This window comes from Pseudoliparis swirei, chromosome 21, assembly GCF_029220125.1.
Source record: "Pseudoliparis swirei isolate HS2019 ecotype Mariana Trench chromosome 21, NWPU_hadal_v1, whole genome shotgun sequence".
Classification (NCBI taxonomy): domain Eukaryota; kingdom Metazoa; phylum Chordata; class Actinopteri; order Perciformes; family Liparidae; genus Pseudoliparis; species Pseudoliparis swirei.
The window spans coordinates 8789949-8817295 of NC_079408.1; the positions used below are offsets into that span (position 1 = coordinate 8789949).

Sequence of the window (27347 nt, forward strand, 5' to 3'; positions counted from 1 at the left end):
TCACGGTGTGTAAAATATCCCTCAAAAGACAAACCACTCAGTCAAACGTCTTCATAAAGAGACTTTCCTCTGACGCCCTTTTGATTATAAATGTTTTGAAACAAACGATTGTTGTAAAACACTGCCAGAGATAGTTTTGGCAACATAAATGTGCATGTGTGGATGACTGACGTCATTCGAAATGTATTTTGGAAGTCTATAAATGTATAACACGGGGTGCACCTCCATAATATAACGAAAATACATGTCGGTAAACGCCAACTATATATTTTTTAACGCCATGCGTCTGTGAATGCAACACTGACGGCGTGTGCGACGTTCAGGCTCATCTGCGGCAGCCTCGAAATCCCATTTGATTTCTCCGTGTGGTGCGTGTTGGTTTAACCAAACAGTTTTCCGAGTGGGGCTCTGACTTAATAAATAATTAAAGTGGACGGAGGGGAGCTGCAGCTGATTTGCTGATGTCAGGGAGCCAGTGCAGCATTTCATGGTGCAGGGTGTAAACGCGCGGTGCTATCTGCGTCCATCGGTGCTCTCAGAGGAAACCTCACACATGCACGCCCGGCAAGAAAGATGCTGCCAACTCTCAAGATTTGGGCACTGTTTTCGGTGTCGCTCTGCTTGCTGTCTCAACCGGGCCATTTGAAGAAGGTTTTCCGATGTCCTTCAACATGCAGCTGCTCCAGGGAGTCCATCATTTGCGTCGGGTCCTCCAACGTCCCGAGGATTAGCCCCAACGACATCAGTTCTTTGTGAGTATAGCTCTACATGCGATGTCCTCACGTAACATGCGCGTTTAATACGCAGCAATGGAGGCTTATTTGATTCCATTCGGCTGTATCTTTGTAAAACGTGTACCGTATTAATCAGCTGATGTTGAAATTTAACGCAGTCCTTTCTCTTGGTTGATCACTCTTCACATCTGAGTTGCTTTCGGGTTGCTTTATGTTCATCGTTGCTGCTTCTTCCTTTCAGGAGTCTGGTCAATGGGACTTTCTCCGAGGTCAAAGAGGCAATGTTTGCTCACATGCCATCCCTCCAGCTACTGTGAGAGCACTTCGACAGCATGTGATTCTATACTGTTTTATGAGGTTCTAGGAGTTGCCCTGAGCAAAGGCACGTTTAGGAAAACAATTATGCAAATTAATTTCAGAAGAAATTGGTGACTTTCAAAACTTGGATCTTTATTGTGCGTAATGAACATGACACACGCAAGTCCAAAGCTGCAATACACACAACAAAACCCTTGTTACATAATAACCTATACTCTTGGCATGTAGATAGCATGACTTAATAAAGCCTTGTATGCTATTGAAGCATGCAACTAGCTGTATGTTGTGCATTAGATGCAGCAAAGTCTGTTTGGTGCACGTTAAATCAATCGGCAGGGGAGGTCTTAAAAGGACACCTGGAGATGAATAATGTAAATCTAGTCCTGAACTTTCAGTGCACTCCCATGCTGTGTTGTACTTAGAGGCCATACATTTACTTTGTTACTCCATTAGTGATAGCAGTGATGCCAGCAGAAACAAAGGCGTGGCAGATTAGAGCATTTAACTATAACACGTGATTTACAGCTAGATACATGTGGTGAGAGTGCAACTGCTTTCCTTTTCTTTTTTAAATCAGCATTCCCCTTTGGCTCTATTTTGCTAATTGAATGTGAAATAACAATCTGAGAAATTGCATCTGTTTTATCGGAGGCCTAAAATGGGACATCGTGTTGGTCAGCCAGCATCGGCAAATGTGTATTTTATTATTCATTACAGGCTTTTGAATTCCAATTCTCTCACAACTGTAAAGGACGATGCATTCTCAGGTCTTTCACATCTGGAATATCTGTAAGTTCTCCACTTCTAATTTTTTATTTTAAGTAATTACAAAAAAATGTTCTCCACTTTAATGTAATCAGTTGTGACCGGAATACAATGCACACTACAATCTAACATCATGAAATAGCCTTCTAGAAGTGTGTTTAACATGGGCATGAGGTTAATGCATGTGGTTGGATGTTGGTCTTTCAAAAAGTGAGGCAGGAAAGTATCAACTGTCCGCCCTCTAGTGGTCTAATGTGTTCTAGAAAAGATGTTGCATTGTTGTTGTTGGCACTATAGGCATTTTAGATCATACGGTTTTTATTAGAATGTTTTACATCCTCAAGAATGAACTGAACCTTTCTAATAAATGTATATGACTTGATTTTCTTTCACCACCAGCTCACCACTAACTCCAACATGCATTGTTGTTGTTGTTGTTATTGTTGTTATCTTCCACAGGTTCATTGAGAGTAATAAGATGGAGACTGCAGCCAAATACGCCTTCAGAGGACTCAGGGACTTGACTCACTTGTATGTTCCGACACCAACATGCAAAATTCTTACCAAACACTGTTAAAATGTCTCATTTGTCACATTTATTTTTTATAAAGGAGTTCCTAGACACTATTAGGTGGTGCTAAATAGGTCACTGTTTTTATTTTATTATATATAAATGTTAACTAATTAACATATTATTTTGACTTCCACAAAATCGTGTTTTACATTTTCTTTTAAATGATTTTTTAAATTCTTAATTGGTGCAATTTCCTGTATTGATTCAGTGCTGTTATTTCTGTAGGTCTTTAGCAAACAACAACATCAAAGCCTTGCCCAGGGACGTCTTCATTGACTTGGACTCATTGATAGAGCTGTAAGTTAGTCGCTCAGCCATAACTTCATGATCTGTGTCAGAACAGGTATGGTCCCATGCATATCTACTTCCTCTTTATTTTGAATCTCCTCGGGCGCCTTCCAGCTTGTTGTCTTCTCTGCAATGACTAACAGTCCTCCTGTCCTGCAGGGACCTGCGAGGCAATGCCTTTGAGTGCGACTGCCGTGCCAAGTGGCTGATGACGTGGCTGAAGAACACCAACGCCACAGTGTCGGATGTTGTGTGTGCTGGCCCGGAGGACATGAAGGACAAGCGCCTCAATGATATGACCAGCCTGCACAATGAATGCATCTCAACGGGTGAGAAACACCTGAGCCAGCCGGCCTAGTCTCTATCATCAGCATCAGGCGACTCAACCGGGTCATCGAAAGACGTGTTAGGAAAATAAACAAGTGTAGTGTTCTCGGTTTATCCCTGATATAATGTGGCTACTTATTATCCTTTCTTTTTTTCTGGATAACTTCTATTCGGTATGTGCCTTTCCCCAGATTTCGTCCTCCATCAGTCCGTGGCAGCCGAGTCTCTGTCTATTGACACATTCAGCTATAAGGACGACGTCTACGTGACTGTTGCTGCTCCCAGCGCTGAGAGCTGCATGGTTCTCCAATGGGACCACATAGAAATGAACTTCAGGACTTACGATAACATCACAGGTACGGCAATGCTTCCCCAAGCTGTCTCCTAATACCCTGGATGAGTGGTTCGCCTCTTGTGTATAAGAGCCTGTTTATTTCCTTTTCCCTGCCTTGCAGGTCAGTCCATTGTGGGTTGCAAGTCAGTTGTCATCCAGGACCAGGTGTTTGTCATAGTGGCTCAGCTCTTTGGGGGTTCCCACATCTACAAGTTTGATGAGGACCAAAGCAGGTTCAGCAAGTTCCAGGACATTGAGGTGTCCAAGATCTCCAAGCCCAATGACATCGAGGCCTTCCAGATTGGCTCCGACTGGTTCTTTCTGATTGCGGACAGCTCCAAAGCAGGCCTGTCAACGCTCTACAAGTGGAACGATAAGGGCTTTTATTCATACCAGTCCCTGCACGAGTGGTACCGCGACACAGATGCAGAGTTTTTGGACTTGGATGGGAAGGCCCACCTTATTCTGGCGAGCCGCTCCCAGGTGCCTGTGATCTACCAGTGGAGCCGGAGCAACCAGAAGTTTGTCCTGCAGGGCGAGATCCCCAACATGGAGGATGTCGTGGCCGTGAAGCACTTCCGTATCAAGGAGGAACTCTATCTGGCTATGACGCGCTATATCGGTGACTCCAAAATTCTACGTTGGGGTGCCAAGCAGTTTGAAGAGCTCCAGGCCTTGCCCTCACGAGGCTCCATGATTCTCCAGCCATTCTCTTTCAAAGGCCGCTTCTACCTGGCACTGGGAAGTGATTACACCTTCTCGCAGTTCTACCTGTGGGATGACGAGAACAAACTCTTTGACCGCTTCAAGGAGGTGTACATCCAAGCGCCGCGCTCCTTCACTGTGGTCGTCACCGACCGCAGGGACTTCATCTTCACCTCCAGCTTCAAGGGAAACACACAGATCTTTGAGCACATCATCATTGACTTGAGCTTGTGAGGGGCCGTGCTTTATTGCCCCTTGTGCAATCGAACGTCTTCCACTAAAAAGATATATTTGTGAAAAGAAAAAAAAAGGACCAGGGCAGACTTAATGTACTGTCAGATATCAATTCTTCCATTTGTTTCCGTCAAAAATAAGAGCTGGGAATAGTGGTATTTGGAATCCTTTTTGTTTTTTTAAGGTTTCCTGACTATTTCTCAATGGCCTTGTTTTAATATCTGTTCTCATGGTCTCTCATGACTTTTAGAGAGCCGACCATTTCACAAAGACTGAGGGGAGGCTGGTATTCTCCTAATTCTCCTAAAACTCCAGCTCACATTCCTGAGGGTGTATTCGATATATAATTTGATCTATTTGGATGTATCTTTCGCTTTAGTATTCCCTGTGTTAAAGGTTTTATACCCGCAAAAAATATACACCAGTACCTGACAGAAAAATCGTTTTACTAGTTTTGTTATATTCTCTTTTTTGGGAATGTAAAAAGTCTGGTTGCTTATCTATGTGCAACTTACCGCCTGTCCTCCTACTGCGTGGTAATGTGCATGTTGTGGCCTTATCAGCACTGGGGTTCTGGGTTCTGTGCTCACAGTGCCTCCATCTGGCCGTGATAAAGTGGCACACCCCTTTGCTTTTTCCATACAGGGAATGTCTTGAAAGCACAAACCTTTAATTAACTTTCCATAGAGTGAGTGGAACATGTTACTGTAGGTGCTATAGATAGTATTGCGTACAGTAAACACTGAAGGAGTGTTTTTTTAGTTTTAGGAGGTGAAATATTCAGGAAAGTATATAGCTGATGCCTTTTTAGATAAACACGAGAATTAAATTACTTTTTACTTTTGAGGAACTATAGGTGGCAAAGCTGATAGAAGCCCTTTTCATCCATTTAGTGTCGAGGTGATGTCAGTCGAAAGTAAACCTGCTTATAAGTTTGAAAAAAATAACCACAGTTCTTGGACAACTGACATAATTCAACTTTTCTTTTTTGACTATAACTAGAAATAGGCTCCTCACCGCAGCAGCCAGTGGACTCAAACACATTCTTTGATAAAAGGACATACTTAGTTTGTCGAAAAAATGAAGGAAACTAAATGTTTATGTAAATATATTCAATTTGAGAGGCTTTTTCCATCTGCCATTCTCTTCTTACTAATACTGAATGTTAACATACATAAGTACAGACAACCTGTTTATCACACAAAAACCTGAACTTACAATAAAGTAACAGCTTGCAAGAGCATGACATTCAAAAGAGGGTGTTTGCCAAATTCTAGATGAACCTAACAAACTGAAGTCTAAAAGTACTTCTACTCATTAAGTGAATGGTATTGCAAATATGTATATAATTGAATATGCAAGCTTTAAAAACATGCAGATTCTTTTGTATAATTTAATTTCAAGCATATTGAATGTTACTCTCAAAATATACTGTAAATCTAAATAAATGCTTAAAAGTATGATTGTAAGAAGTGTTTCATCATTGCCTCAACAAAAGGCCACTGGGTTCCTAAAGCTGCAACAATTAATAAGTAACAGGCTTTCCTCCTGGAAAGTATATGTTTTAAAGCTCGCCGTCATGAACACTTTTTAAAAACACAACTCAGTTTTGCCTCTTTATGACCTGGATGAATTATTTTTACGGCGGCGGTTTGAGTTTACCAGAAGGAAGGTATGGATTCATACACGACGAGCTATAAACTGGATGGTTCAGGAGGACATGTTGTTGGCGTGTCATCAGACCTCAGCCCATAAAACCGCTCCCTTCTTTTGTATGCTCCTACTCGATAAACAGGGTGAGCTGGTGGCGCTCCCTCATCTCTCTATGATTGTGTTACCACTCTGTAGGGAACCTTTTTATTTAGTTGTCCTAATGATTCTAACCCCTGCGTTGTCTACACTTGAGGCCCAAGTAGCTTCTTTGCCTTGGTTACATGTGTAACAAAATTAAGTAAAATATATGTATTGCTTATATATACATTTGAATTAATCTAGAAAATTAATATACCACTTTTTATTTAGCTTTCTATAATAATGGCAGTATACCAGAACACATATAAATGCTATATAAACATCTGTATCCTTATGCTACTTTCAATCACTTTAATGACCTTTGTAGTGTTACAACCCGGCTCTGGATGGGAGACCAGGCGAGTTAAAAAAATACAATTAATTAAAGAATGACACAACTGACTTAAACAAACAAAACCAATAAGCTGTAGTGGAGAGCAGACAATCAAGGCCGGGAGCAACCTCTGTCTCTAGGTGTTGCCTTTTTAAACTCTTTTGGACTTTGGTGACTTGAAAACCAGAGAACTTTCAGAGAAAGCTTTCTCATAAAAAAGAGAATAAATAAGAAACGAAACCGAAAAAGGCCTAACCATTCTCCTCCTGTTGAAACCCACCCCATCTCTCCCAGCAAGTCTCTTCAACCCTGTAGCTGCTCATGGGAGGAGCGACACAGAGGCGGAAGCAGGGACTTTCCGAGTTTCAGAGTACAGACAGAAGAACAGGAAACATCACGGCATGTTAACTTTTCATCGCTTGAATTCCTTCTTCAGCGGACAATCAACGACGACATTGTAAGTACATGTTCATATAACTTGGGACAGCTAAGGGGTCCTTCGGGAAGAAAGCGGGGGAAAACGCTCAGATATTTGTATCAAGAATTTCAGTGCCCAGTCTGACCCTGTGTCATTCTGTGTATCTGACAATAAAAGACTTGAACTTGAACTTGAACATAGTAGACTGAAACAGCTGATCTCGATGTATTTCTGTGCTTTCAGCATGAACCGTTCTTAAACCCATCCACCCCTGGTGTTCCAACATAATATTTAATTGTTGTACTGGCTACGATTTAAAAACAAGAAAATATTGTCATTGTCAACAGCTGTGCGACTGAAGTTCAAAGTTCATTCCGGTTTGCAACTGCAACCAACCCTTGAGGAAAGGAAGTTCAAAGTCTAGAACAGACTGAGTGTCTGTATTCTAGCAGGTCATATCTGAACAGATGACTTCATACATGTCGTGTCGGTACTTGGCTGAAGGGTTTCTGAACCACTCCCTTGGTGAGAAATGGCCCCCTCTGTTGTCCAGTTTAATTGTTCACCATCTGTTCCCGCCTAGATACAGTGATGGTAAATCGGGTTGCCTTAAAGCTTCTCAAAGCACTGACAAATCACACTACAGAATTAAATAAACGTAATGAACGTCGAATTCTATAGCTTTGGGCTGCTTGTAAAAGGTTTATAATGGCACCAAATATTCGGAGGTAACATCAGAATGTATTTCTTTTTTACAGCTCCTATGAAGCACAGAAATGCAGTTTTCGGCAACTTTCAACCTCGTCCAAGTCGCCGTAACGGAAACGCATCCTACAATACAGTATATAATCAACAACGACTTGAAGAAGCTCAAAAAAATACTTACGCCCGATAACATCAATCAACGTTACCCATGCAAAGAGTGGAATAACTGTTTAACCCCACTGATTGCTGCTGTTGTATTTCACAGCAAGGCTATTTTCACTTTCCTTCTGGTACAAGGTGCAGACCCAAACGGGACTTCCCAAAATGAATTTACACCTTTGCATTATGTTTCACTAGCCAAAGCACCTGTTGTTTTTGTGGAGAGACTGCTTAAAGCTAAAGCTCATCCAGATGGATGTAATCCCATACAGCGATTCACACCGATGCAAACTGCTGCCATCAAGGACAGGGATGATGTCGGGAAAGTGCTCATTTCTGCTGGGGCACGGGTAAAATTGTTACCCGTCACTGATCCTGATCCTAATTTCAATAAAAAGATATCTCGGATGATTCATACGCTTGCATCGAAAGGAGAACGATTTTGCTCCAAAGTCAGATACTTTCTGGATATGGAAATTGCTGTGACAGAGGATTCACCTGAAGAAGTGTTCACAACGTTTGACAGTCACATGATGTCGGAGGATCCCCGGAACCATCTGACCATGATTGAAATACTTTTTAATGCAACTGGGAAATATGCAGAAAAATACCGCCAGGGAAGTGTTAATTGGCTCAAAGACACTGAAAGACAGAACTCCTACATTGTAGATGCAGTCCGACGCTTTCCAAACATTACTCCACCATATTTAAAGATGGCCATTGACAGTTTACATGCAGTATTCTGTACAATGGAAGATATACCAAATGAGCAAGCACTAGGTATAATCCCTCAACTACTGAAACAGCTTTGCCTCCTGCAGGAGAATGCTGTTTTAAATCAAGCTCTTCTGCAAACACTATATGTGATAACACAGAAAACAAACAGCAAAAAAAGCTGGGATCCCAACTTTATTGAGACGTTATGCAAAACAGTTGCTCCTTTTGTAAAGGACCATCACTCCTCTGACATTAGAGTCTTTGCATATGGCATATTTGCAAGTTTAATTTCAGTTGAACATGCAGCCTCCATCATTACATCGGCGGGGATAACTTCAGTCCCTGATGGCGTTCTGACATCTGCAGATATGAAAATGAATGACAAGCTGAAAGAATCGCTTCGACGACTGAAAAAGCATTTCAGCAAACCACACATGGAATGTGCAAACGTTGCAGCGTTGCCTGGACCCAGTAAAAAGAAGAAGAAGAAGAAAAAAAAGGGAAAGTCAGAAAAGCAAGAAGAGGCAAATGATGAAGTGCACACTGCCTGTACTGATCCAAAAGCAGCTCCGATTGAGGAATTGACTTTAAATGTAAAGCCGATTCCCTTCAGCGTCTCTGTGTCTTCAAAAACACAGAAATGGCAACAAACCAGCAAGAGGTGGAGCGAACAGTTGGGGAAGCTGCAGGGCACTGATGAAGGTGATGTAATCAGAATTGGGAACATGAAATATGTGAATGATACAAAATTCCGCATTGCAGTGGGTAGTACTGGTACTGAAGTCTTCTTGGGGCTGAGAAATGATGGCACTGAAGTTGCCATTAAGAGAATTCCTATAACCAACTGTGACGTGCTGAGGAATGAGGAGGGATTTCTACGACTTCCAGAGTTTATTCATCAGTCCATTGTGCAATATGTTGATGTAGCGGAGGATCAGAACTTTGGATATCTTGGTCTTCAACTTTGTGAATACACCCTGGAAGAATACATCAAAGATAAAGATGATTCTCTGCTGATGAAGGACCTTGTCTTTCAAGTCCTCGAGAGTTTACAGGTGCTTCATTCTCGAGATCCTCCAATTCTCCACCGGGATCTCAAGCCACAGAATGTTCTGATCGGTAAAACAAGTTATCTTCTTAATTTAGAAAACAATATGTAAATGTATAAATAACATGAATAATCTTTGGAGTTTGTCCCCCTGATTTGTCCTACAGATGTTCAGGGGAGGGCCAGACTGGCTGATTTTGGCATCAGTAGACGGCTTGTCAAAGATCAAACAAGTTATCGCACAAGCAGTGCAGGAACAAAATGCTGGATGGCGAAGGAGACTTTAGCAGACGAAGGAGACATACCATACAAGTCAAGCACTGATATACAGGTTGGTGTATCTCCTTTGCAGACTTATGGTGCGTTCACACCGGACGCGTCGAAAAAATTCTCGACGCGTCTGACGCAGCAGTCTCGACGCGCGTCGAAAAAAGTGTGTTCACACCAGACGCGTCGGGGGCGGAGTAATAAATGGGTCGAGGAACGACAGGACCGCAGAGTACTTCCACTTTTTAGTGGACTGAGCTGCACTCAAACTGCGCTTCTCGCTGCTCTCTCTTCTTCTCTCTTTGATACCTGTCTCTGAGACTTTTCCACCCTGGACAGATCTCCTCTGCCATGAAACACATATGCCGGCGGTTGGTTCATAGTAAAGTACAACAAATAGCTAGAATAAAAGCAAATACATACATTCAAAACTTACCAGGTAGTCCCACGGCTTCTCCGACCTTGTTCCACGCTTTATCTTTATAGCTCCGGTTTCGGTAAGCATAAAGAGTTGTATGGTAAAGTTCGGGGTGCCCACAGACGGAGACAATAATCTTTTCCTCCATTTTTTTCAACCGGCAGGACGATGACGAGCGGAACTGCTCAACGCCGATTGGCTGACGCAACTATGACTCACGCGTTTTTGCTGCCCGAGTTGGGAAATTTCAACTCCGCGTGTCGGACGAGCTGCGTCTGTTCGCTCTGTTCGCTCAGGGTCGCGCCGACAAACCCTCTGTTCGTGCTGCTTCAAGCGTCTGTGACGCGCTGCTCGCTGGAAAATACGCAGCTACGCAGCTTCTACGCAGCTTTGCATTGACTTTACATGTAATCTCGACGCGCGGCGAAATTTTGACGCGTCCGGTGTGAACACACCATTATTGTTGATTTGTTTAGTTTTCTAAACTCCTTAATTGCTCAAATGTTCTCCTAATTCTTTAGGTGGCCGGAATGCTCAGTTATTACATCCTCTCTGGAGGACACCATCCTTTTGGGGACCAATCCTTTAAAGTTGAGAGCAACATTTATGAAGGACTCTACACTTTGGGCCACGTTCAAGATGTGGTGGCAAAGGATCTCATTGAGTGGATGATCGATAAAGAACCAAAGAACAGACCTCAAGTGGAAGAATGCTTGAGTCATCCCTTCTTCTGGTCCTCTACAAAGTAAAACAAGAAACACTGATTGAGTTGTTTTATGTTTATTGGTGGGAGGGCATTCATTGTCAGTCATTTGTTTGTCCTACTACTTTGGTCCAGAGAGTTCAATATTTTTACATCATTCGGTCCAAATATTCATGATTCCCAGAAAATGTATCCTAATAATTGGTGATCGTCAGACTTTTCATCTAGCCCAGACATGAATTGTCACTTTTGGTTCAGGATTCCTACCTAATGCAATTAGGATTCATCCTCTGGGCAGCATGATTATCCGGAGCAAATTTCATGGAAATCGCTTTAATAGTTTAGCCAGAAATGTCTTACTGATGGTGGCGTTTGAGGTCAAGTCAGGGGCTTCCAGAGTCTGTACGAACAGAACTGTTAACGGGAGCCTAAACTATGCTAGAGAATCATCCATGACCAACTCCAACACAGTACAGATGCCAGTCCTGGATAGGGCTTTTCCAACTTTAGGACCATGCATAATATTGTAGCTAACAGTATGGTCATTTGGTTGAGACGTAAATATAGATGCATCCATGCTAATGCGTGTAGCTTACATCTCACTTTTAAATAAATTATGAATAGTTGTGAAGTTGTCGATACAGTGATGAACTGCACCCAGTATCGTCAGAAGTTATGTTCATTTTCCAATTCATATAAACCTGAACTAAACATTTTTTCAGGAGAGTTCAATACCTCGTAAGGATTGGCAACAAGGATGAAGCAAAAAAGTATCGAACGGCTGACCAGGAACTCCTTTGTTCATTGGACAAATGGGCCCCAGAGGGATCCTTCAAACAGTGGAAAACAAAAGTAACTACAACATAACAAATGTAACCTTTTGTATTCCTGAATTAAATGTATGACATGATTTGATGTTTGCCGTTGTTGCAGTTTTCCTCCGAGTTGGTCAATAAGATGGACGCCAAGAACAAAGCCTACCCTGACAACACACTGGGATTACTGCGCTTCATACGGAACCTCGATGACCACCAGTGAGTGAAAAGTGACGCTCTATAAATCTGTTCTTCATAATCCATCAACTGACACTGAGTTATATATTATTATTATTTTCTTCAGAGTTTTGTTTGTAAGTCTTTTTAAAATTCTAAAAAGTACATATTAACAAAAATAATGTAATTTTCTTCACATGCCATTGCACTGCTTGATGATCCTATGCACCTATAACCACCCTAAATAACAGTTTTCAAATGAACAAGCCAAGTATGCACTTACAGTCACATTCGAAAAGTAATATGATTGCACTACATTCGATTAGAAAATATACCCAAATGAAATATAACATTTTATTTGTTGTTTTCAGTCCCGGGGAGGCCACTAAAGTTGCCGTGTTGGCGCTATTTCCTGATCTCTTTGGATGTGTTTTCAAGTTTGCCAAGACCAAAGGGTGGAATTCAGAGAGCCCCTTGAAGGAAATGTTTCAAAGAGAAGACATCAGCATCAGCTCTCCAAAGCTGACAATACGCCCTGATGCTGATCTGGGTGTCCCGGTTCAAGAGTCTCAACCGGGGACCTGAAGTGAAGTTTAAATCAAAATGGCAGAAAGACTTTAAGCAGTCAGCGATGGAAAAAACACAGACAATTCTGATGTTATACTTTCTAATCGTTGTGGTGTCTAGCCCATGGCCCATAGGAAGAACTTGGCAAAAAGACCGCACAGAAAGAAAGTCTAATAGGTATTTTTCACACATTACATTGTCTGACTTATAATAGAAGAAAAAGCACATGTGTTATTAATATCATTAGCAATGCCTCGGTTTCCAGTAAGCCGTGACAAGGACCCTGAAACCAGAGCAGCAATGGAAAGCAGCCATAATTAATTGTATTATTTTGTCTTTTACCTAATGTGATATGTCTATTATACACAGTAACTATTTTACGGAAAGTGACAGCAACAGTAAGTATATGAATAAATAAGGCTGTCGTACTATTTTTAAGGGACATCTTCTTTTCATATTATGTCATATATTGTATCCCTTTACTTGACCATTATCCTAAGGTACTATTTTACTTTGATTCTGTTACCTTTTCAGATGGTTGTAGTTGCAAGTTACTTCACAAAATACCTAACTACTTCCACATTTGATTCTTTGTTTGAGATTTTACTGTTATTTTTTTCTATCATATTACAATTTTAAATGTTATATTCTTGCTCATTTCTGTGGTGGTTAAAATGTTTCAAATTGGGTGCTTCCAAAACATATATACATAGGGTGTATTAAACTTTTACATTGTCTTATATTAGGCTTAAATTACATCTACAAAGATGATTGAGAGGGCATACACAGCTCTCTCCCTCAGACAAGGGTCAACACCGCCAGACAGAGATAGACCCAGCGGCCTTGTGCTGTTAAATGTTATATTCTTGCTCATTTCCATGACATTGCTTCACTATATCGGTCGAAAAGACAACAAAGGAATGGATAATGAACTGTAAAATATTATATCCTATACTGATTTCTTTCACAAAAAGGAAAAATGTTGTTATTACTTTTAGTTTTTTGAGCTAATGGGCCTTATCCCATGACTTGTGACCAAAGCCTTTCAGAATGATTATCAGAGGAGCAAAGAGGTTCATTCTGTTTGACAATATTGAATGTTGACTTCCAAGATACAAAATATACATAAAGCATGGCCTGCAATACCACTTCATGTTTTTCCCACAAAAACCTAAACTGTCTTTGCACGTCCTATAATCTTTTTTTTTTTACTGCATCTTACCATGCCATTCAAAAAAGGATTTTTGCTACAGTCCTTTTATATATTTTTTAACTGTCTCATTAAGCGCACGTTATTGTAAATAAATGAAAACATAATGGAACATGCATACTTTATAACATGATGACACGGTTTTAAGCAGATTGAGTGTCTCTCTGAACATGTACTGTAAGTAAGGGTATCAAAATAAATGGGGAAAATTGTAAGATTTGTTTTCATGATGTTTCTGATTATAGCACAACCTTAGTTGAAGGTCAAGTCTCCATTCTCAATTACTGTTTTAACTTGATTAATTATAGAAAAGTTGGAATATGTTTTGTCTAATGTGATGTTAAAATATTTCTCTATGAATCACAGTAACTGGATCAGACCAGTTTAGATATTGTATACCCCCACACTGTGTTTTCAGGATTTCTTGTTGTGAAAGGGGTGTAACTTTCAGATGTGTATGAATGAATATGATGCCTTTTCAAATGTTGAGAAGCTTATGCCACAGACTACCCTGAGTAACCGTCTGATACTTTTCGCTTGCAAGCATTAAACGGATAAAGACAACTTTGATTTCAGAGAATTTATTTCTCCTTACTCGATTGACATAGAACATCTTCCATCACACTATCATCACAGCTATTATTATTTGAATATTACATTAAATGTATCAGACTTCTTACCGTTCCCAATTTTGCAGACTAAAACACATATAGCTGCTTCTTTTGAATTTTCCACACACCTTTATGGTCGTAATCGAAAAACCTGTTGGTACAACTATTTTTCCAACAAATGCCTGCAATTAAATTTCTTAATTTCCAGGAAGCAATGTTGCAATTATGCTAAACATAATAGAATGTCAGCTTTAGGAAATACTGATGATCTTATTACTTTTTTAATTTGTTGGCATATTGAATATTCTCAGAATATAGTGCACAATTAAATTTGATTATCCAGATAAATATGTTCATACATGTATATCATATATTAGTAAGACATGGTTGTAAGATGTGTCAGTAGTTCCTCCATCTCAATGCACCCAACATGTTAACATCCTTTGACCGATATGACCGCAGGGACTTTTTCAGGGGCCTGGGAGCTATTGTAGAAACATGTAGTGAATTTGTTTTGGATATAAAACAATCCACATAGTTGCATTTTAGTTCAGATGCAGTTCCTGTTCAGATAGTTTCATACATTTTTTAAAACGAGAATTTAATTACTTTTTAATTATGAGGAACTATGGCAAAGCTGATAGAAGCACGTTTCATCCATTTAGTGTCGAGGTGATGTCAGTCGAAAGTAAACCTGCTTATAAGTTTGAAAAAAATAACCACAGTTCTTGGACAACTGACATAATTCAACTTTTCTTTTTTGACTATAACTATGAATAGGCTCCTCACCGCAGCAGCTAGTGGACTCAAGCAAATTCTCTGATAAAAGGACATAATAAAAAATATATACACCAGTACCTGACAGAAAAATCGTTTTACTAGTTTTGTTATATTCTCTTTTTTGGGAATGTAAAAAGTCTGGTTGCTTATCTATGTGCAACTTACCGCCTGTCCTCCTACTGCGTGGTAATGTGCATGTTGTGGCCTTATCAGCACTGGGGTTCTGGGTTCTGTGGTCACAGTGCCTCCATCTGGCCTTGATAAAGTGGCACACCCCTTTGCTTTTTCCATACAGGGAATGTCTTGAAAGCACAAACCTTTAATTAACTTTGCCGAGACCCCAATCCATAGAGTGAGTGGAACATGTTACTGTAGGTCAGGCACGTGCACAGACATTTTGGGGGGCAGGTGCTCAAACAAACAAAAAAGGGCACCCAATGCCACAAAAAGAATTCTGACAGAGTTGAAGCAAAAGCAGCAATACACCGATGATGCAATACATCCTCGACCTGCGTTTCCTCTGGCAGCATCAGACCGCTTGCTGACATTTTCTTTATGAATAAAGATGAATTATTATATAGCAACAACAGTACAAGCGTTCTGATTGGCTAATGGGTCGTCATGCCAGCCAGTATTGCCCTCCTCGCTGGTCTGATACGGATCAGTATTGCCCTCTTACGTCATTTTCGAAATAAGCGATATTGATAGACATCAACAGACATCCCTCTGAACAATACCAGAGAGGCCTTATGATTTTTTTTTCAGTCTGGCCACGCAAATCCTAGACTAGCCCCTGTTAAATAGAACGGATGAAGAATGCACGCTCTCTCTCTCTCCTCTCTCTTCTCTCTCTTTCTTCTCTCTTCTCTCTCTCTCCCTCTCTCTATTCTCTAAACATAACTAACGTCAGTAAACAGCTGCAAGGCTTTGAAATCACGGATTTCGTGAGTTTTTGTTTGTTTATTTCTTTAGGAAACGTCGGATCAGTTGTGACGTCATCTTTTCAGCAGCGCTAATGTTGTGGTTGATTTATCACAAAACAACGTCAGGGGATAAACACCGTCATGACCTGTTTGTCTGGTGCTGCGGGTCAGAGGAGAAGGAGGTGCAGCCGTTTGGTGGCGCGAGGAGCACTGCGCGGAGGAGGAAGTAGAGGAGGAGGAGGGAGGGGCGCGGCGGGGGGAGGGGAGGGGGGGGTGGGGGCTCGTGAGCGCCGCGGAGCATGTCGGGGCGAAATTCTCAGATAAATGCCCCGTCGGATATTAAAACACATTTGGGGGGACTTGATGACAGAAAGAGTAACTTGTATTCTTAAATACTGATGAATAAAAACAGTGGCTCTAACAAAAAGGGCACTTTACTCATCCAGGGCAAAGGGGCTGGTGCTTGAGCACCACTAGGGCTCTATCTGTGCACGTGCCTGCTGTAGGTGCTATAGATTGTATTGCGTATAGTAAACACTGAAGGAGTGTTTTTTTAGTTTTAGAAGGTGAAATATTCAGGAAAGTATATAGCTGATGCCTTTTTAGATAAACGCTTTTTGATTTTGTTTTGTGGGTATTTTGTTGGGTTTGGTTTTGTTTGTTTGGTTTTGTAAGGGGATAGGGTACTCTGGTCCACACTCCACTACAGTAGGTGGCGGAAATGCACCGTTCACTGGATGCCATCCGCCTAAAAATTTAAAAAGAAGAAGAAGAAGAAGTCTCTTCAACCCTGTAGCTGCTCATGGGAGGAGCGACACAGAGGCAGAAGCAGGGACTTTCCGAGTTTCAGAGTACAGACAGAAGAACAGGAAACATCACGGCATGTTAACTTTTCATCGCTTGAATTCCTTCTTCAGCGGACACTCTACGACGACATTGTAAGTACATGTTCATATAAATTGTGTGAGAGGTTAATGCTGTTTACGTTGAATAGATAGATAGATAGATAGATATATACTTTATTAATCCCCAAGGGGAAATTTGTCGAGTCAGTAGCAGCAACACACAAGAATAAAAAATAAAAAACACAAAATATAAGAAGGGTTAGGGTGATCTGGCAAGAGGTGAACTGTTGTAGAGCCTCATAGCCGTCGGCAGGAATGTTCTCCTGTATCTGTCCTTGTGGCAGCGGAGCGTGAGGAGACGTCTGGAGAAAGTACTCCTCTGTCCCTGTAGGAGGTGGTGGAGAGGGTGGTCCGGGTTGTCCAATATGGACACAAGTTTCTTCAACGTCCTCCTCTCCACCACCTGTTCCAGGTGCTCCAGCTGGCAGCCGATGATGGAGCCAGCCTTCCTAACCAGTTTGTTGAGACGGCTGGTGTCACGGGCTCCGATGCTGCTCCCCAGCAGACAATGGCAAAGTGCAGCACACTGGCCACAACCGACTGGTAGAATAACTCCAGCATCTTGCTGCACACGTTGAAGGATCGAAGCTTTCTCAGGAAAAGAGTCGACTCCTCCCCTTCTTGTACACAGCGTTGATGTTGGCCTTCCAGTCCAGTCGGCTGTCGATGGAGACGCATGAAGTACTTGTACTCCTCCACCATGTCCACGTCCACTCCCAGGACACTCAGAGGTGTAGAGCTGTCGCCTTCCTCCTGAAGTCCACCACCATCTCTCTGGTCTTGGCCACGTTCAGCCGCAGGTGGTTCTCATCGCCCACTTTACAAAGTCACTCACCACTGCCCTGTACTCCTCCTCCCGTCCATCCTAATACACCCGACCACTGCAGAGTCATCAGAGTACTTCTGCAGATGGCATGACTCCGTGTTGTACTGGAAGTCACTGGTGTACAGGGTGAAGAGGAACGGAGACAGAACAGTTCCCTGTGGGGCTCCAACATCACTGACCACCGTTCCAGACAGCACACGGCCCATTCTGACAAACTGTGGTCTGCCTGTGAGGTAGTCAGTGATCCAGGAGATGGTGGGCGGCGTCCACCGACCGCCACCAGCTTCTCACTCAGCAGCAGTGGCTGGATGGTGTTAAATGCACTGGAGAAGTCAAAGAAAGTGACTCTCACAGAGACACCGGTTCCATCCAGGTGCGACTGAGCTGAATAAAGTTCATGCAGGCGATGGGACAGCTAAGGGGTCCTTCGGCACAGTACACGAGCACTTTTTAGGCCACGCACCCCCTTCTACATCCCGACCGGGTTCACGCACCCCCAATCCCCCACACCCAGTGGTGTAGTGGTCCCTGGAGAAGTGGGTATACTCGCGCAAAGGAGAGTTGTTGACGGGGGGGGGGGTGTGAGAGAGTGTGCTCATCCGTCTGCGCGCAGCACGGCAGAACTCCGATGCTGTGCTGCGCGCATCGCTCTGCCGCGCGAGACATTTTTATTACTGGACAATAATAACAATAACATTTGGCCACATACTTGCATCTATTAATGAGACGGATGGGCCTGCATCTTTGCACAAAGCTCTCCGATGTTTTTTTAAATTATGTTTAATATTAATTATTACACCATTAGACCACCATTACATTTTTCCTCTCGCGCACCCCCCAGAGACTGCGGTCAAGCCAGCCGCCACTTCGGAAAACACAGTCAAGCCAGCCCGCACGATTTTTGTCAGTACACGTATATACCAGGCATTACGGTGTGAGTGTGTGAAAACTGTTTTCAAAATAAGAGCGAACTTCCGGTGAACGTGATATGACGAAACACGCCTTTAAATACAGATATAGTGATAGATTAAACTAAATGAAGAGATGAAAAATCATGAATGGTATTAATGATGAACACATTAAATGAAAGAAAGTAATTATTCCAATATTGGGATATTCTGATTTAGAATTTCAAAATAAAAGCTAAAGAAAATCACATTCATGCGCAAATGGGTGTCTAATTTCAGAATAGATTTAGAACACAATGGTGCGTAGTTACAAAATACTTTCACTTCTGATTCATGGTAGAGTACCTCAAGGTGTCATCCAGAGATAATCAAGACATTCTGACGTTTGATTTCTAAATGAAAGCACTTCATAAAGAAAATAATAGTAATATATTTCCAATATTTGATATTTCTTTGAAGCAAATCTGTAAGTTTCTTGAATAAATCACACTGCAGTCTTGTTATTGGTGACCTCAGCTAGGTCCATGATTATTTTCATGAGATATTACTGTCAATTTTGAATAAATTCAGTTTAAAGTTAGCGAGAATTAAATATTATAAATATTATGGCAATATTTGGATTTTATTTAAAGCAAATCTGAAACTTTCTTCAAAAGAGGTACACTGCAGTCTTGTTATTGGTGACCTCTGCTAGGTCCATGATTATTCTCATGAGATATTACTGTGGAGATTTTGAATAAATTCACTTTAAAGTTAGCGAGAAATAGATATGATTAATATTATTGCAATATTTGGATTTTATTTAAAGCAAAATCTTTGACCGCTTCAGGAGGTGTACATCCAGCGCCCGCTCCCTTCACTGTAATTGAAATCTTACGTTGCGGACATATCTGCCTCGGCTTCAGAAACACACAGATCTTTGAGCACATCATCATTGACTTGAGCATGAGGCCGTGCTTTATTGCCCTTGTGCAATCAAAACGTCTTCCACTAAAGATATATTTGTGAAAAAACGAAAAGGACCAGGCAGACTTAATGTACTGTAAGATCAATTCTTCCATTTGTTTCCGTCAAAAATAAGGCTGAATGGTGGTATTTGGAATCCTTTTGTTTTAAAGGTTTCTAACTATTTCTCTCAATGGCCTTGTTTTAATATCTGTTCTCAAAAGTGCTCATGACTTTTTTGAAACCGACCATTTCTAAAAGACTGAGGAGGCTGGTATTACTCTAATTCTCCTAAAACTCCAGCTCACATTTAAGGGTGTATTGATATATAATTTGATCTATTTTGGATGTATCTTTCGGTTTAGTATTCCCTGTGCTAAGGTTTATACCGCAAAATATACACAGTACTGACAGAAAATCATTTCAGATTTGTTATATTCTCTTTTTTAGAGATAAAAGTCAGATTTTGTATCTATATTACGCTTACCTTGTCCTCCTACTGCGTGGTAATGTGCATGTTGTAACCTTATCAGCACTGGGGTTCTGGAGTTCTGTGCTCACAGTGCCTCCATCTGGCCGTGATAAAGTGGCACCCCTTTGCTTTTCCATACAGGGAATGTCTTGACCTGAACCTTTAGTGCTTTCCATAGAGTAGGTGGAACATGCTGTTGTTACTGTAGGTGCTATAGATAGTATTGCGTACAGTAAACACTGAAGGAGTGTTTTTGGTTTTAGGAGGTGAAATATTCCAGGAAGAGTATATAGCTGATGCCTTTTGCGTCAGCTAGAATTAAATTACTTTTTACTTTGAGGAACTATGGAAATTGTAAAGCTGATAGAAGCCCTTTTCATCCATTTAATTGTGATGTCGGTCGGTAAAACCTGTATAAGTTTGAAAAAATAACCACAGTTCTTGGACAATGACATAATTCAACTTTCTTTTTGACTATAACCAGAAATAGGCTCCTCACCGCAGCAGCCAGTGGACTTCAAATACATTCTTTGATAAAAGGACATGCTTAGTTTGTCGAAAAATGAAGGAAACTAAATGTTTTATGTAAATGTTATTCAATTTGAGAGGCTTTTTCCATCTGCCATTACTCTTCTTACTTCAATACTGAATGTTAACATACATAAGTACAGACAACCTGTTTATCACATAAAACCCTGAACTTACAATAAAGTAATAAGCTTGCAAGAGCATGACATTCAAAAGAGGTGTTGCTACAAATTCTAGATGAACCTAACAAACTCTGAAGTCTAAAAGCACTTCTACTCATTAAGTGAATGGTATTTTAAATATGTATATAATTGAATATGCAAGCTTTAAAAACATGCAGATTCTTTTGTACATAATTTTAATTTCAAAGCATATTGAATGTTACTCTCAAAATATACTCATAAATCAAAAAATAAATGCTTAAAAGTATGATTGTAAGAAGTGTTTCATCATTGTGCCTCAACAAAAGGCCACTGGGTTCCTAAAGCTGCAACAATTAATAAGTAACAGGCTTTCCTCCTGGAAAGTATATGTTTTAAAGCTACGCCGTCATGAACACTTTTTAAAAACACAACTCAGTTTTGCCTCCTCTTTATGACCTGGATGAAATATTTTTACTGGCGGCGGTTTGAGTTTACTTCAGAAGGAAGGTATGGATTCATACACGGCGAGCTATAAACACAGATGGTTCAGGAGGACATGTTGTTGGCGATGTCATCAGACCTCAGCCCATAAAACCGCTCCCTTCTTTGTATACTCCTACTGAGATAAACAGGGTGAGCTGGTTGCGACTCCCTCATCTCTCTATGATTGTGTTACCACTCTGTAGGGAACCTTTTATTTAGTTGTCCTATTGATTCTAACCCCAGCGTTGCTCTACACTTGAGGGCCAAGTAGCTTTTTTACTTTTACCTTGGTTACATGTGTAACAAAATTAGTAAAATATGTGTTGCTTATATACATTTGAATTAATCTAGAAAATTAATATACAACCTTTTGTTTATTTTCTATAATAATGGCAGTATACCAGAACACATATAAATGCTATATAAACATCTGTATCCTTATGCTACTCAATCACTTTAATGACCTTTGTAGTGTTACAACCCGGCTCTGGATGGGAGACCAGAAGTGAGTTAAAAAATACAGTGGTAAAGACAGCGCTGACAAACAAACAAAACCAATAAACTGTTGTATGGAGGAACAGACAATCAAAGCTGAGCAACTTTGCCTCTGTGTAATTATTTGCCTTTTAAACTTTTGGACTTTGGTGACTTTGGTGACTTGAAAACCAGAGAACTTTCAGAGAAAGCTTTCTCATAAAAAAGAGAATAAATAAGAAACAAAACCGAGAGAGGCCTAACCCATTTCCTCCTGTTGAAACCCATCCCATCTCTCCCAGCAAGTCTCTTCAACCCTGTAGCTGCTCATGGGAGGAGCGACACAGAGGCAGAAGCAGGGACTTTCCGAGTTTCAGAGTACAGACAGAAGAACAGGAAACATCACTGCATGTTACATTTTCATCGCTTGAATTCCTTCTTCAGCGGACACTTGCCAACAACGACATTGTGGGGTACATGTTCATATCAACTTGTGAGAGCTAAAGGGTCCTTGAAGGGAATAAAACGCTCAGATATTTGTATCAAAATTTCCAGTGCCCAGTCTGACCCTGTGTCGTTCTGTATCTGACAATAAAGGCTTGAACGATACTTGAACATAGTGAGACTCGTTAGCTGATCTCGATGTATTTCTGTGCTTTCAGCATGAACCGTTCTTAAACCCATCCACCCCTGGATGTGCTTTGTGTCCAACATAATATTTAATTGTTATTTTCATACATGATTTTTAAAACTTTTCTGAAAGTATTAATAGTCATTCACAGCTGTGCGACTTCAAAGTTCAATTCCGGTTTGCAACCTAAGTGAGGAAAGGAAGTTCAAAGTCTAAAACAGTCTGAGTGCAACGTGTCACACTCTGTGTGCACTAGCAGGTCATATCTGAACAGATGACTTCATACATGTCGGTAGTTGGCTGAAGGGTTTCTGAACCACTCCCTTGGTGAGAAATGGCCCCCTCTGTTGTCCAGTTTAATTGTTCACCATCTGTTCCCGCCTAGATACAGTGATGGTAAATCGGGTTGCCTTAAAGCTTCTCAAAGCACTGACAAATCACACTACAGAATTGGGGCCATAACGGGAATGAACGTCGAATTCTATAGCTTTGGGCTGCTTGTCAAAGGTTTATAATGGCACCAAATATTGGGAGGTAACATCAGAATGTATTTCTTTTTTACAGCTCCTATGCGAAGTTGGCTGTGAAATAGAGATTTCGGGCTAACTTTCAACCCTCGTCCAAGTCGCGTCGTATCGGAAACGCGTCACAATACAGGATATAATCAACAACGACCGAAAGAAGCTCAAAAAAATACTTACGCCCGATAACATCAATCAACTTTACCCATGCAAAGAGTGTAAGGACTGTTTAACCCCACTGATTGCTGCTGTTGTATTTCACAACAATGCTATTTTCACTTTCCTTTTGGAACAAGGTGCAGACCCAAATGAGACTTCCCAAAATGGATTCACACCTTTGCATTACAGTTCGTCACTAGCCAAAGCACCTATTGTTTTTGTGGAGAAACTGCTTAAAGCTAAAGCTGATCCAAATGGATGTAATCCCATGCAGCGATTCACACGTGCAAACTGTTGCCATCGTCACACGTGGATGATGTGGGAAAGTGCTCATTTCTGCTGGGGCACGGGTAACATTATTACCCGTCACTGATCCCTGATCCTAATTTCCATAATAAAAGATATCTCCGGATGGATTCATAACGCACGCATCGAAAAGGGAGAACGCATTTTGCTCCGAAGTCAGATACTTTCTGGATATGGAAATTGCTATGGTGGGGAATTCACCTGAAGAAGTGTTCACAACGTTTGACAGTCACATGATGTCGGAGGATCCCAGGAACCATCGGCTGACCATGATTGAAATCGCACTTTTAATACCAACTGGGAAAGATGAAGAAAAGTACCGTCAGGGAAGTGTTAATTGGCTCAAAGACACTGAAAGACAGAACTCCTACATCGTAGATGCAGTCCGACGCTTTCCAAACATTACTCCACCATATTTAAAGATGGCCATTGACAGTTTACATGCAGTATTCTGTACAATGGAAGATATACCAAATGAGCAAGCACTAGGTATAATCCCTCAACTACTGAAACAGCTTTGCCTCATGCAGAACAATAATGTTTTATGTCAAGCTCTTCTGCAAACACTATATGTGATAACACAGAAAACAAACAGCAAAAAAAGCTGGGATCCCAACTTTATTGAGACGTTATGCAAAACAGTTGCTCCTTTTGTAAAGGACCATCACTCCTCTGACATTAGAATCTTTGCATATGGCATATTTGCAAGTTTAATATCAGTTGAACATGCAGCCTCCATCATTAATACATCGGTGAGGATAACTTGAAACTCTGATATGAGCCGCGTTCAACATCTGCAGATGTAAAATGAATGACAAGCTGAAAGAATCGCTCGACGACTGAAAAGCATTTCAGCAAACCACACATGGAATGTGCAAACTTTGCTGGCGTTGCCTGGACCCAGTAAAGAAAGAAGAAGAAGAAAAAAAAGGAAAGAAGAAGAAGAAGAAAAAAAGGAAGTCAGAAAAGCAAGAAGAGTGCAAATGATGAAGTGCACACTGCACCTTTACTGATCCAAAAAGCAGCTCCGATTGAGAATTGACTTTAAATGTAAAGCCGCATTCCTTCAAGCGTCTCTGTGTCTTCAAAAACACAGAAATGGCAACAAACCAGCAAGAGGTGGAGGGAAAAGTTAGAGGAGCTGCAGGGCACTGATGAAGGTGATGTAATCAGAATTGGGAGCATGAAATATGTGAATGATGCAAAATTCCGCATTGCAGTGATGAGTAGTGATGGTACTGAAAGTCTTCTTGGGGCTGAGAGATGATGGCACCTGAAGTTGCCATTAAAGAGAATTCCTAAAACCAACTAACAGCGTGCTGAAGAATGAGGAGGGATTTCTACGACTTCCAGAGCTTGATCATCAGTCCATTGTGCGATATGTTGATGTAGCGGAGGATCAGAACTTTTGCCGATATCTTTGGTCTTCAACACTTTGTGAATACACCCTGGAAGAATACATCAAAGATAAAGATGATTTACTCTGCTGATGAAGACCTCTGTCTTTTCAAGTCCTCGAGGAAGTTTAAAGCAAAGCTTCATTAGCAACGATCCTCCAGTTCTCCACCCGGGATCTCAAGCCAGAATGTTCTGATCGGGCAAAACAAGTTATCTTCTTAGCAATTTGTAGAAAACAATATGCCATCATCGTATAAATAACATGAATAATCTTTGGAGTTTGTCCCCTGATTTGTCCTAACAGATGTTCGGGAAGGCCAGACACTGGCTGATTTTGGCATCAGTAGACGGCTTGTCAAAGATCGTGTAACAAGTTATCGCACAAGCAGTGCAGGAACAAAATGCTGGATAAGCTTTTAGGAGACTTTGTGAGCAGTAGGAGTCATACCATATAAATCAAGCACTGATATACAGGTTGGTGTATCTCCTTTTGCAGACTTATTGCTGATTTGTTTGTTTTCTAAATCCCAATTGCTCAAATGTCTTCCTAATTTTAGGTGGCCGGAATGCTCAGTTATTACATCCTCTCGAGAAACCATCCTTTTGGGGAAAACCCTTTCAGTTGAGAGCAAAATTTTTCAAGGACTTACACTTTGACCCTGCCTGATGTGGTGGCAAAGGATCTCATTATGATCAATAAAGAACTAAAGAACAGACTCAAGCGGAAGAATGCTTGAGTCATCCTCTTCTGGTCCTACAAAGTAAACAAGAAAACAACACTGATTGAGTTGATTTTGTTTATCGTGGAGGTATCCATTGTCAGACATTTATTTGTCCTAATACTTTGGTCCAGAGAGTTCAACATCTTACATCTTTTTTCAACTGGGGATGATACAAGAAGAATGCTGCTCCGATTGGCTGATCAACTATGACTCAGGTTTTTGCTCGTTTCAACTCATCTAGCCCAGACATGATTGTTCTTCTGTTGGTCATAGGCTTTTAACTGTTGGACCATGCTGCTATTGTAGACGTCTGACGCTGCTGGCTGAAAAATAGATGCCACATGCTTCTGCAGCTTTACATTGACTTTACAGTAATTCTGTATCGGCGAAATTGATCTCCTGTGAAAACACCATTATTGTTGATTTGTTTAGTTTTAAACTCCTAATTGCTCAAATGTTCTCCTAATTCTTTAGGTGGCGGAATGCTCAGTTATTACATCCTCTCTGGAGACACCATCCTTTGGGGACCAATCCTTTAAAGTTGAGAGCAACATTTATGATGGACTCTACACTTTGGGCCACGTTCAAGATGTGGTGGCAAAGGATCTCATTGAGTGGATGATCGATAAAGAACCAAAGAACAGACCTGAAGTGGAAGAATGCTTGAGTCATCCTTCTTCTGGTCCTCAAAAAGTAAAACAAAAACACTGATTGAGTTGTTTATGTTTATTGGTGGGGAGGCATTCATTGTCAGATCATTTGTTTGTCCTACTACTTTGGTCCAGAGTTCAATATATTTTACATCATTGGTCCAAATATTCATGATTCCCAGAAAATGTATCCTAATAATTGGTGATAGACTTTTCATCTAGCCCAGACATGAATTGTCACTTTTGGTTCAGGATTCCTACCTAATGCAATTAGGATTCATCCTCTGGCAGCATGATTATCCGGACAAATTTCATAAAATGCTTTAATAGTTTGTGCCAGAAATGTCTTACTGATGGTGGCGTTTGAGGTCAAGTCAGGGGTTTCAGAGTCTGTTTCAGAACAGAACTGTTAACGGTAGCCTAAACTATGCTGAAGAATCATCCATGACCAACTCCAACACAGGATAGATGCCAGTCCTGGATAGGGCTTTTCCAACTTTAGGACCATGCATAATATTGCAGCTAACAGTATGGTCATTGGTTGACATGTAAATATAGATGCATCATGCTAATGCGTGATGCATCTCACTTTTAAATAAATTATGAATAGTTGTGAAGTTGTGGATGAACTGCACCCAGTATCGTCAAGTTATGTTCATTTTCCAATTCTATAAACCTGAACTAAACATTTTTCAGGAGAGTTCAATACCTCGTGATTGGCAACAAGGATGATCTGGGTGTCCCTGTTCAAGAGTCTCAACCCGGGGACCTGCAGTGAAGTTTAAATCAAAATGGCAGAAAGACTTTAAGCAGTCAGCGATGGAAAAAACACAGACAATTCTGATGTTATACTTTCTAATCGTTGTGGTGTCTAGCCCATGGCCCATAGGAAGAACTTGGCAAAAAGACCGCACAGAAAGAAAGTCTAATAGATATTTTTCACACATTACATTGTCTGACTTAGAATAGAAGAAAAAGCGAATGTGTTATTAATATCATTAGCAATGCCTCGGTTTCCAGTAAGCCGTGACAAGGACCCTGAAACCAGAGCAGCAATGGAAAGCAGCCATAATTAATTTTATTATTTTGTCTATTTCGTAATGTGACATGTCTATTATACAGAGAACTATTTTACAGAAAGTGACAGCAACAGTAAGTATATTAAAAAATAAGGCTGTCGTACTATTTTTAAGGGACATTTTCTTTTCATATTATGTCATATATTGTATCCCTTTACTTGACCATTATCCTACGGAACTATTTTACTTTGATTCCGTTACCTTTTCAGATGGTTGTAGTTGCTAGTTACTTCACAAAATACCTAACTACTTCCACATTTGATTCTTTGTTTGAG

At 40.9% G+C, this 27347-nt stretch overlaps 3 protein-coding genes across 8 annotated transcripts in view; all 3 read left to right on the plus strand.

Annotated features, from left to right (window-relative positions):
- Positions 1-487: 487 nt before the first annotated feature.
- lgi2a (leucine-rich repeat LGI family, member 2a) lies at positions 488-5692 on the plus strand. The gene is given in 9 exon segments (XM_056442731.1): positions 488-541; positions 544-752; positions 976-1047; positions 1770-1841; positions 2277-2348; positions 2617-2688; positions 2839-3008; positions 3198-3362; positions 3462-5692. Coding segments are annotated over 9 exon segments (1704 nt in total). The 3' UTR covers positions 4280-5692.
- Positions 5693-6711: 1019 nt separating this feature from the next.
- On the plus strand, positions 6712-14172 carry LOC130211980 (uncharacterized). Its single transcript, XM_056443027.1, has 7 exons — positions 6712-6861; positions 7581-9522; positions 9619-9782; positions 10658-10881; positions 11562-11691; positions 11773-11873; positions 12203-14172. Exons 2-7 carry the CDS (start codon positions 7599-7601, stop codon positions 12414-12416), a joined length of 2757 nt encoding a protein of 918 aa, XP_056299002.1. The 5' UTR covers positions 6712-6861; positions 7581-7598; the 3' UTR covers positions 12417-14172.
- A 2195-nt stretch (positions 14173-16367) lies between these two features.
- Positions 16368-27347, plus strand: part of LOC130211998 (serine/threonine-protein kinase/endoribonuclease IRE2-like) — an 81544-nt gene continuing 70564 nt past the window's right edge. For 3 of the 6 annotated variants that reach the window (XM_056443073.1, XM_056443075.1, XM_056443077.1), the window contains exon 1: positions 16368-16860. The gene's annotated coding sequence lies outside the window, so the exon portion shown is untranslated. The remainder of the gene's footprint in view (positions 16861-27347) is intronic. The other 3 variants (XM_056443072.1, XM_056443076.1, XM_056443071.1) reach the window with 2 other exon arrangements.

Bases quoted from the DNA above. Each gene is read 5' to 3' on its own strand.
- LOC130211980 (XM_056443027.1), top strand. From the start codon at position 7,599: ATGCAGTTTTCGGCAACTTTCAACCTCGTCCAAGTCGCCGTAACGGAA. The intron at 11,692-11,772 runs GTAACTACAACA...CCGTTGTTGCAG, and splicing joins TCAAACAGTGGAAAACAAAA to TTTTCCTCCGAGTTGGTCAA. The intron at 11,874-12,202 runs GTGAGTGAAAAG...TGTTGTTTTCAG, and splicing joins CGGAACCTCGATGACCACCA to TCCCGGGGAGGCCACTAAAG.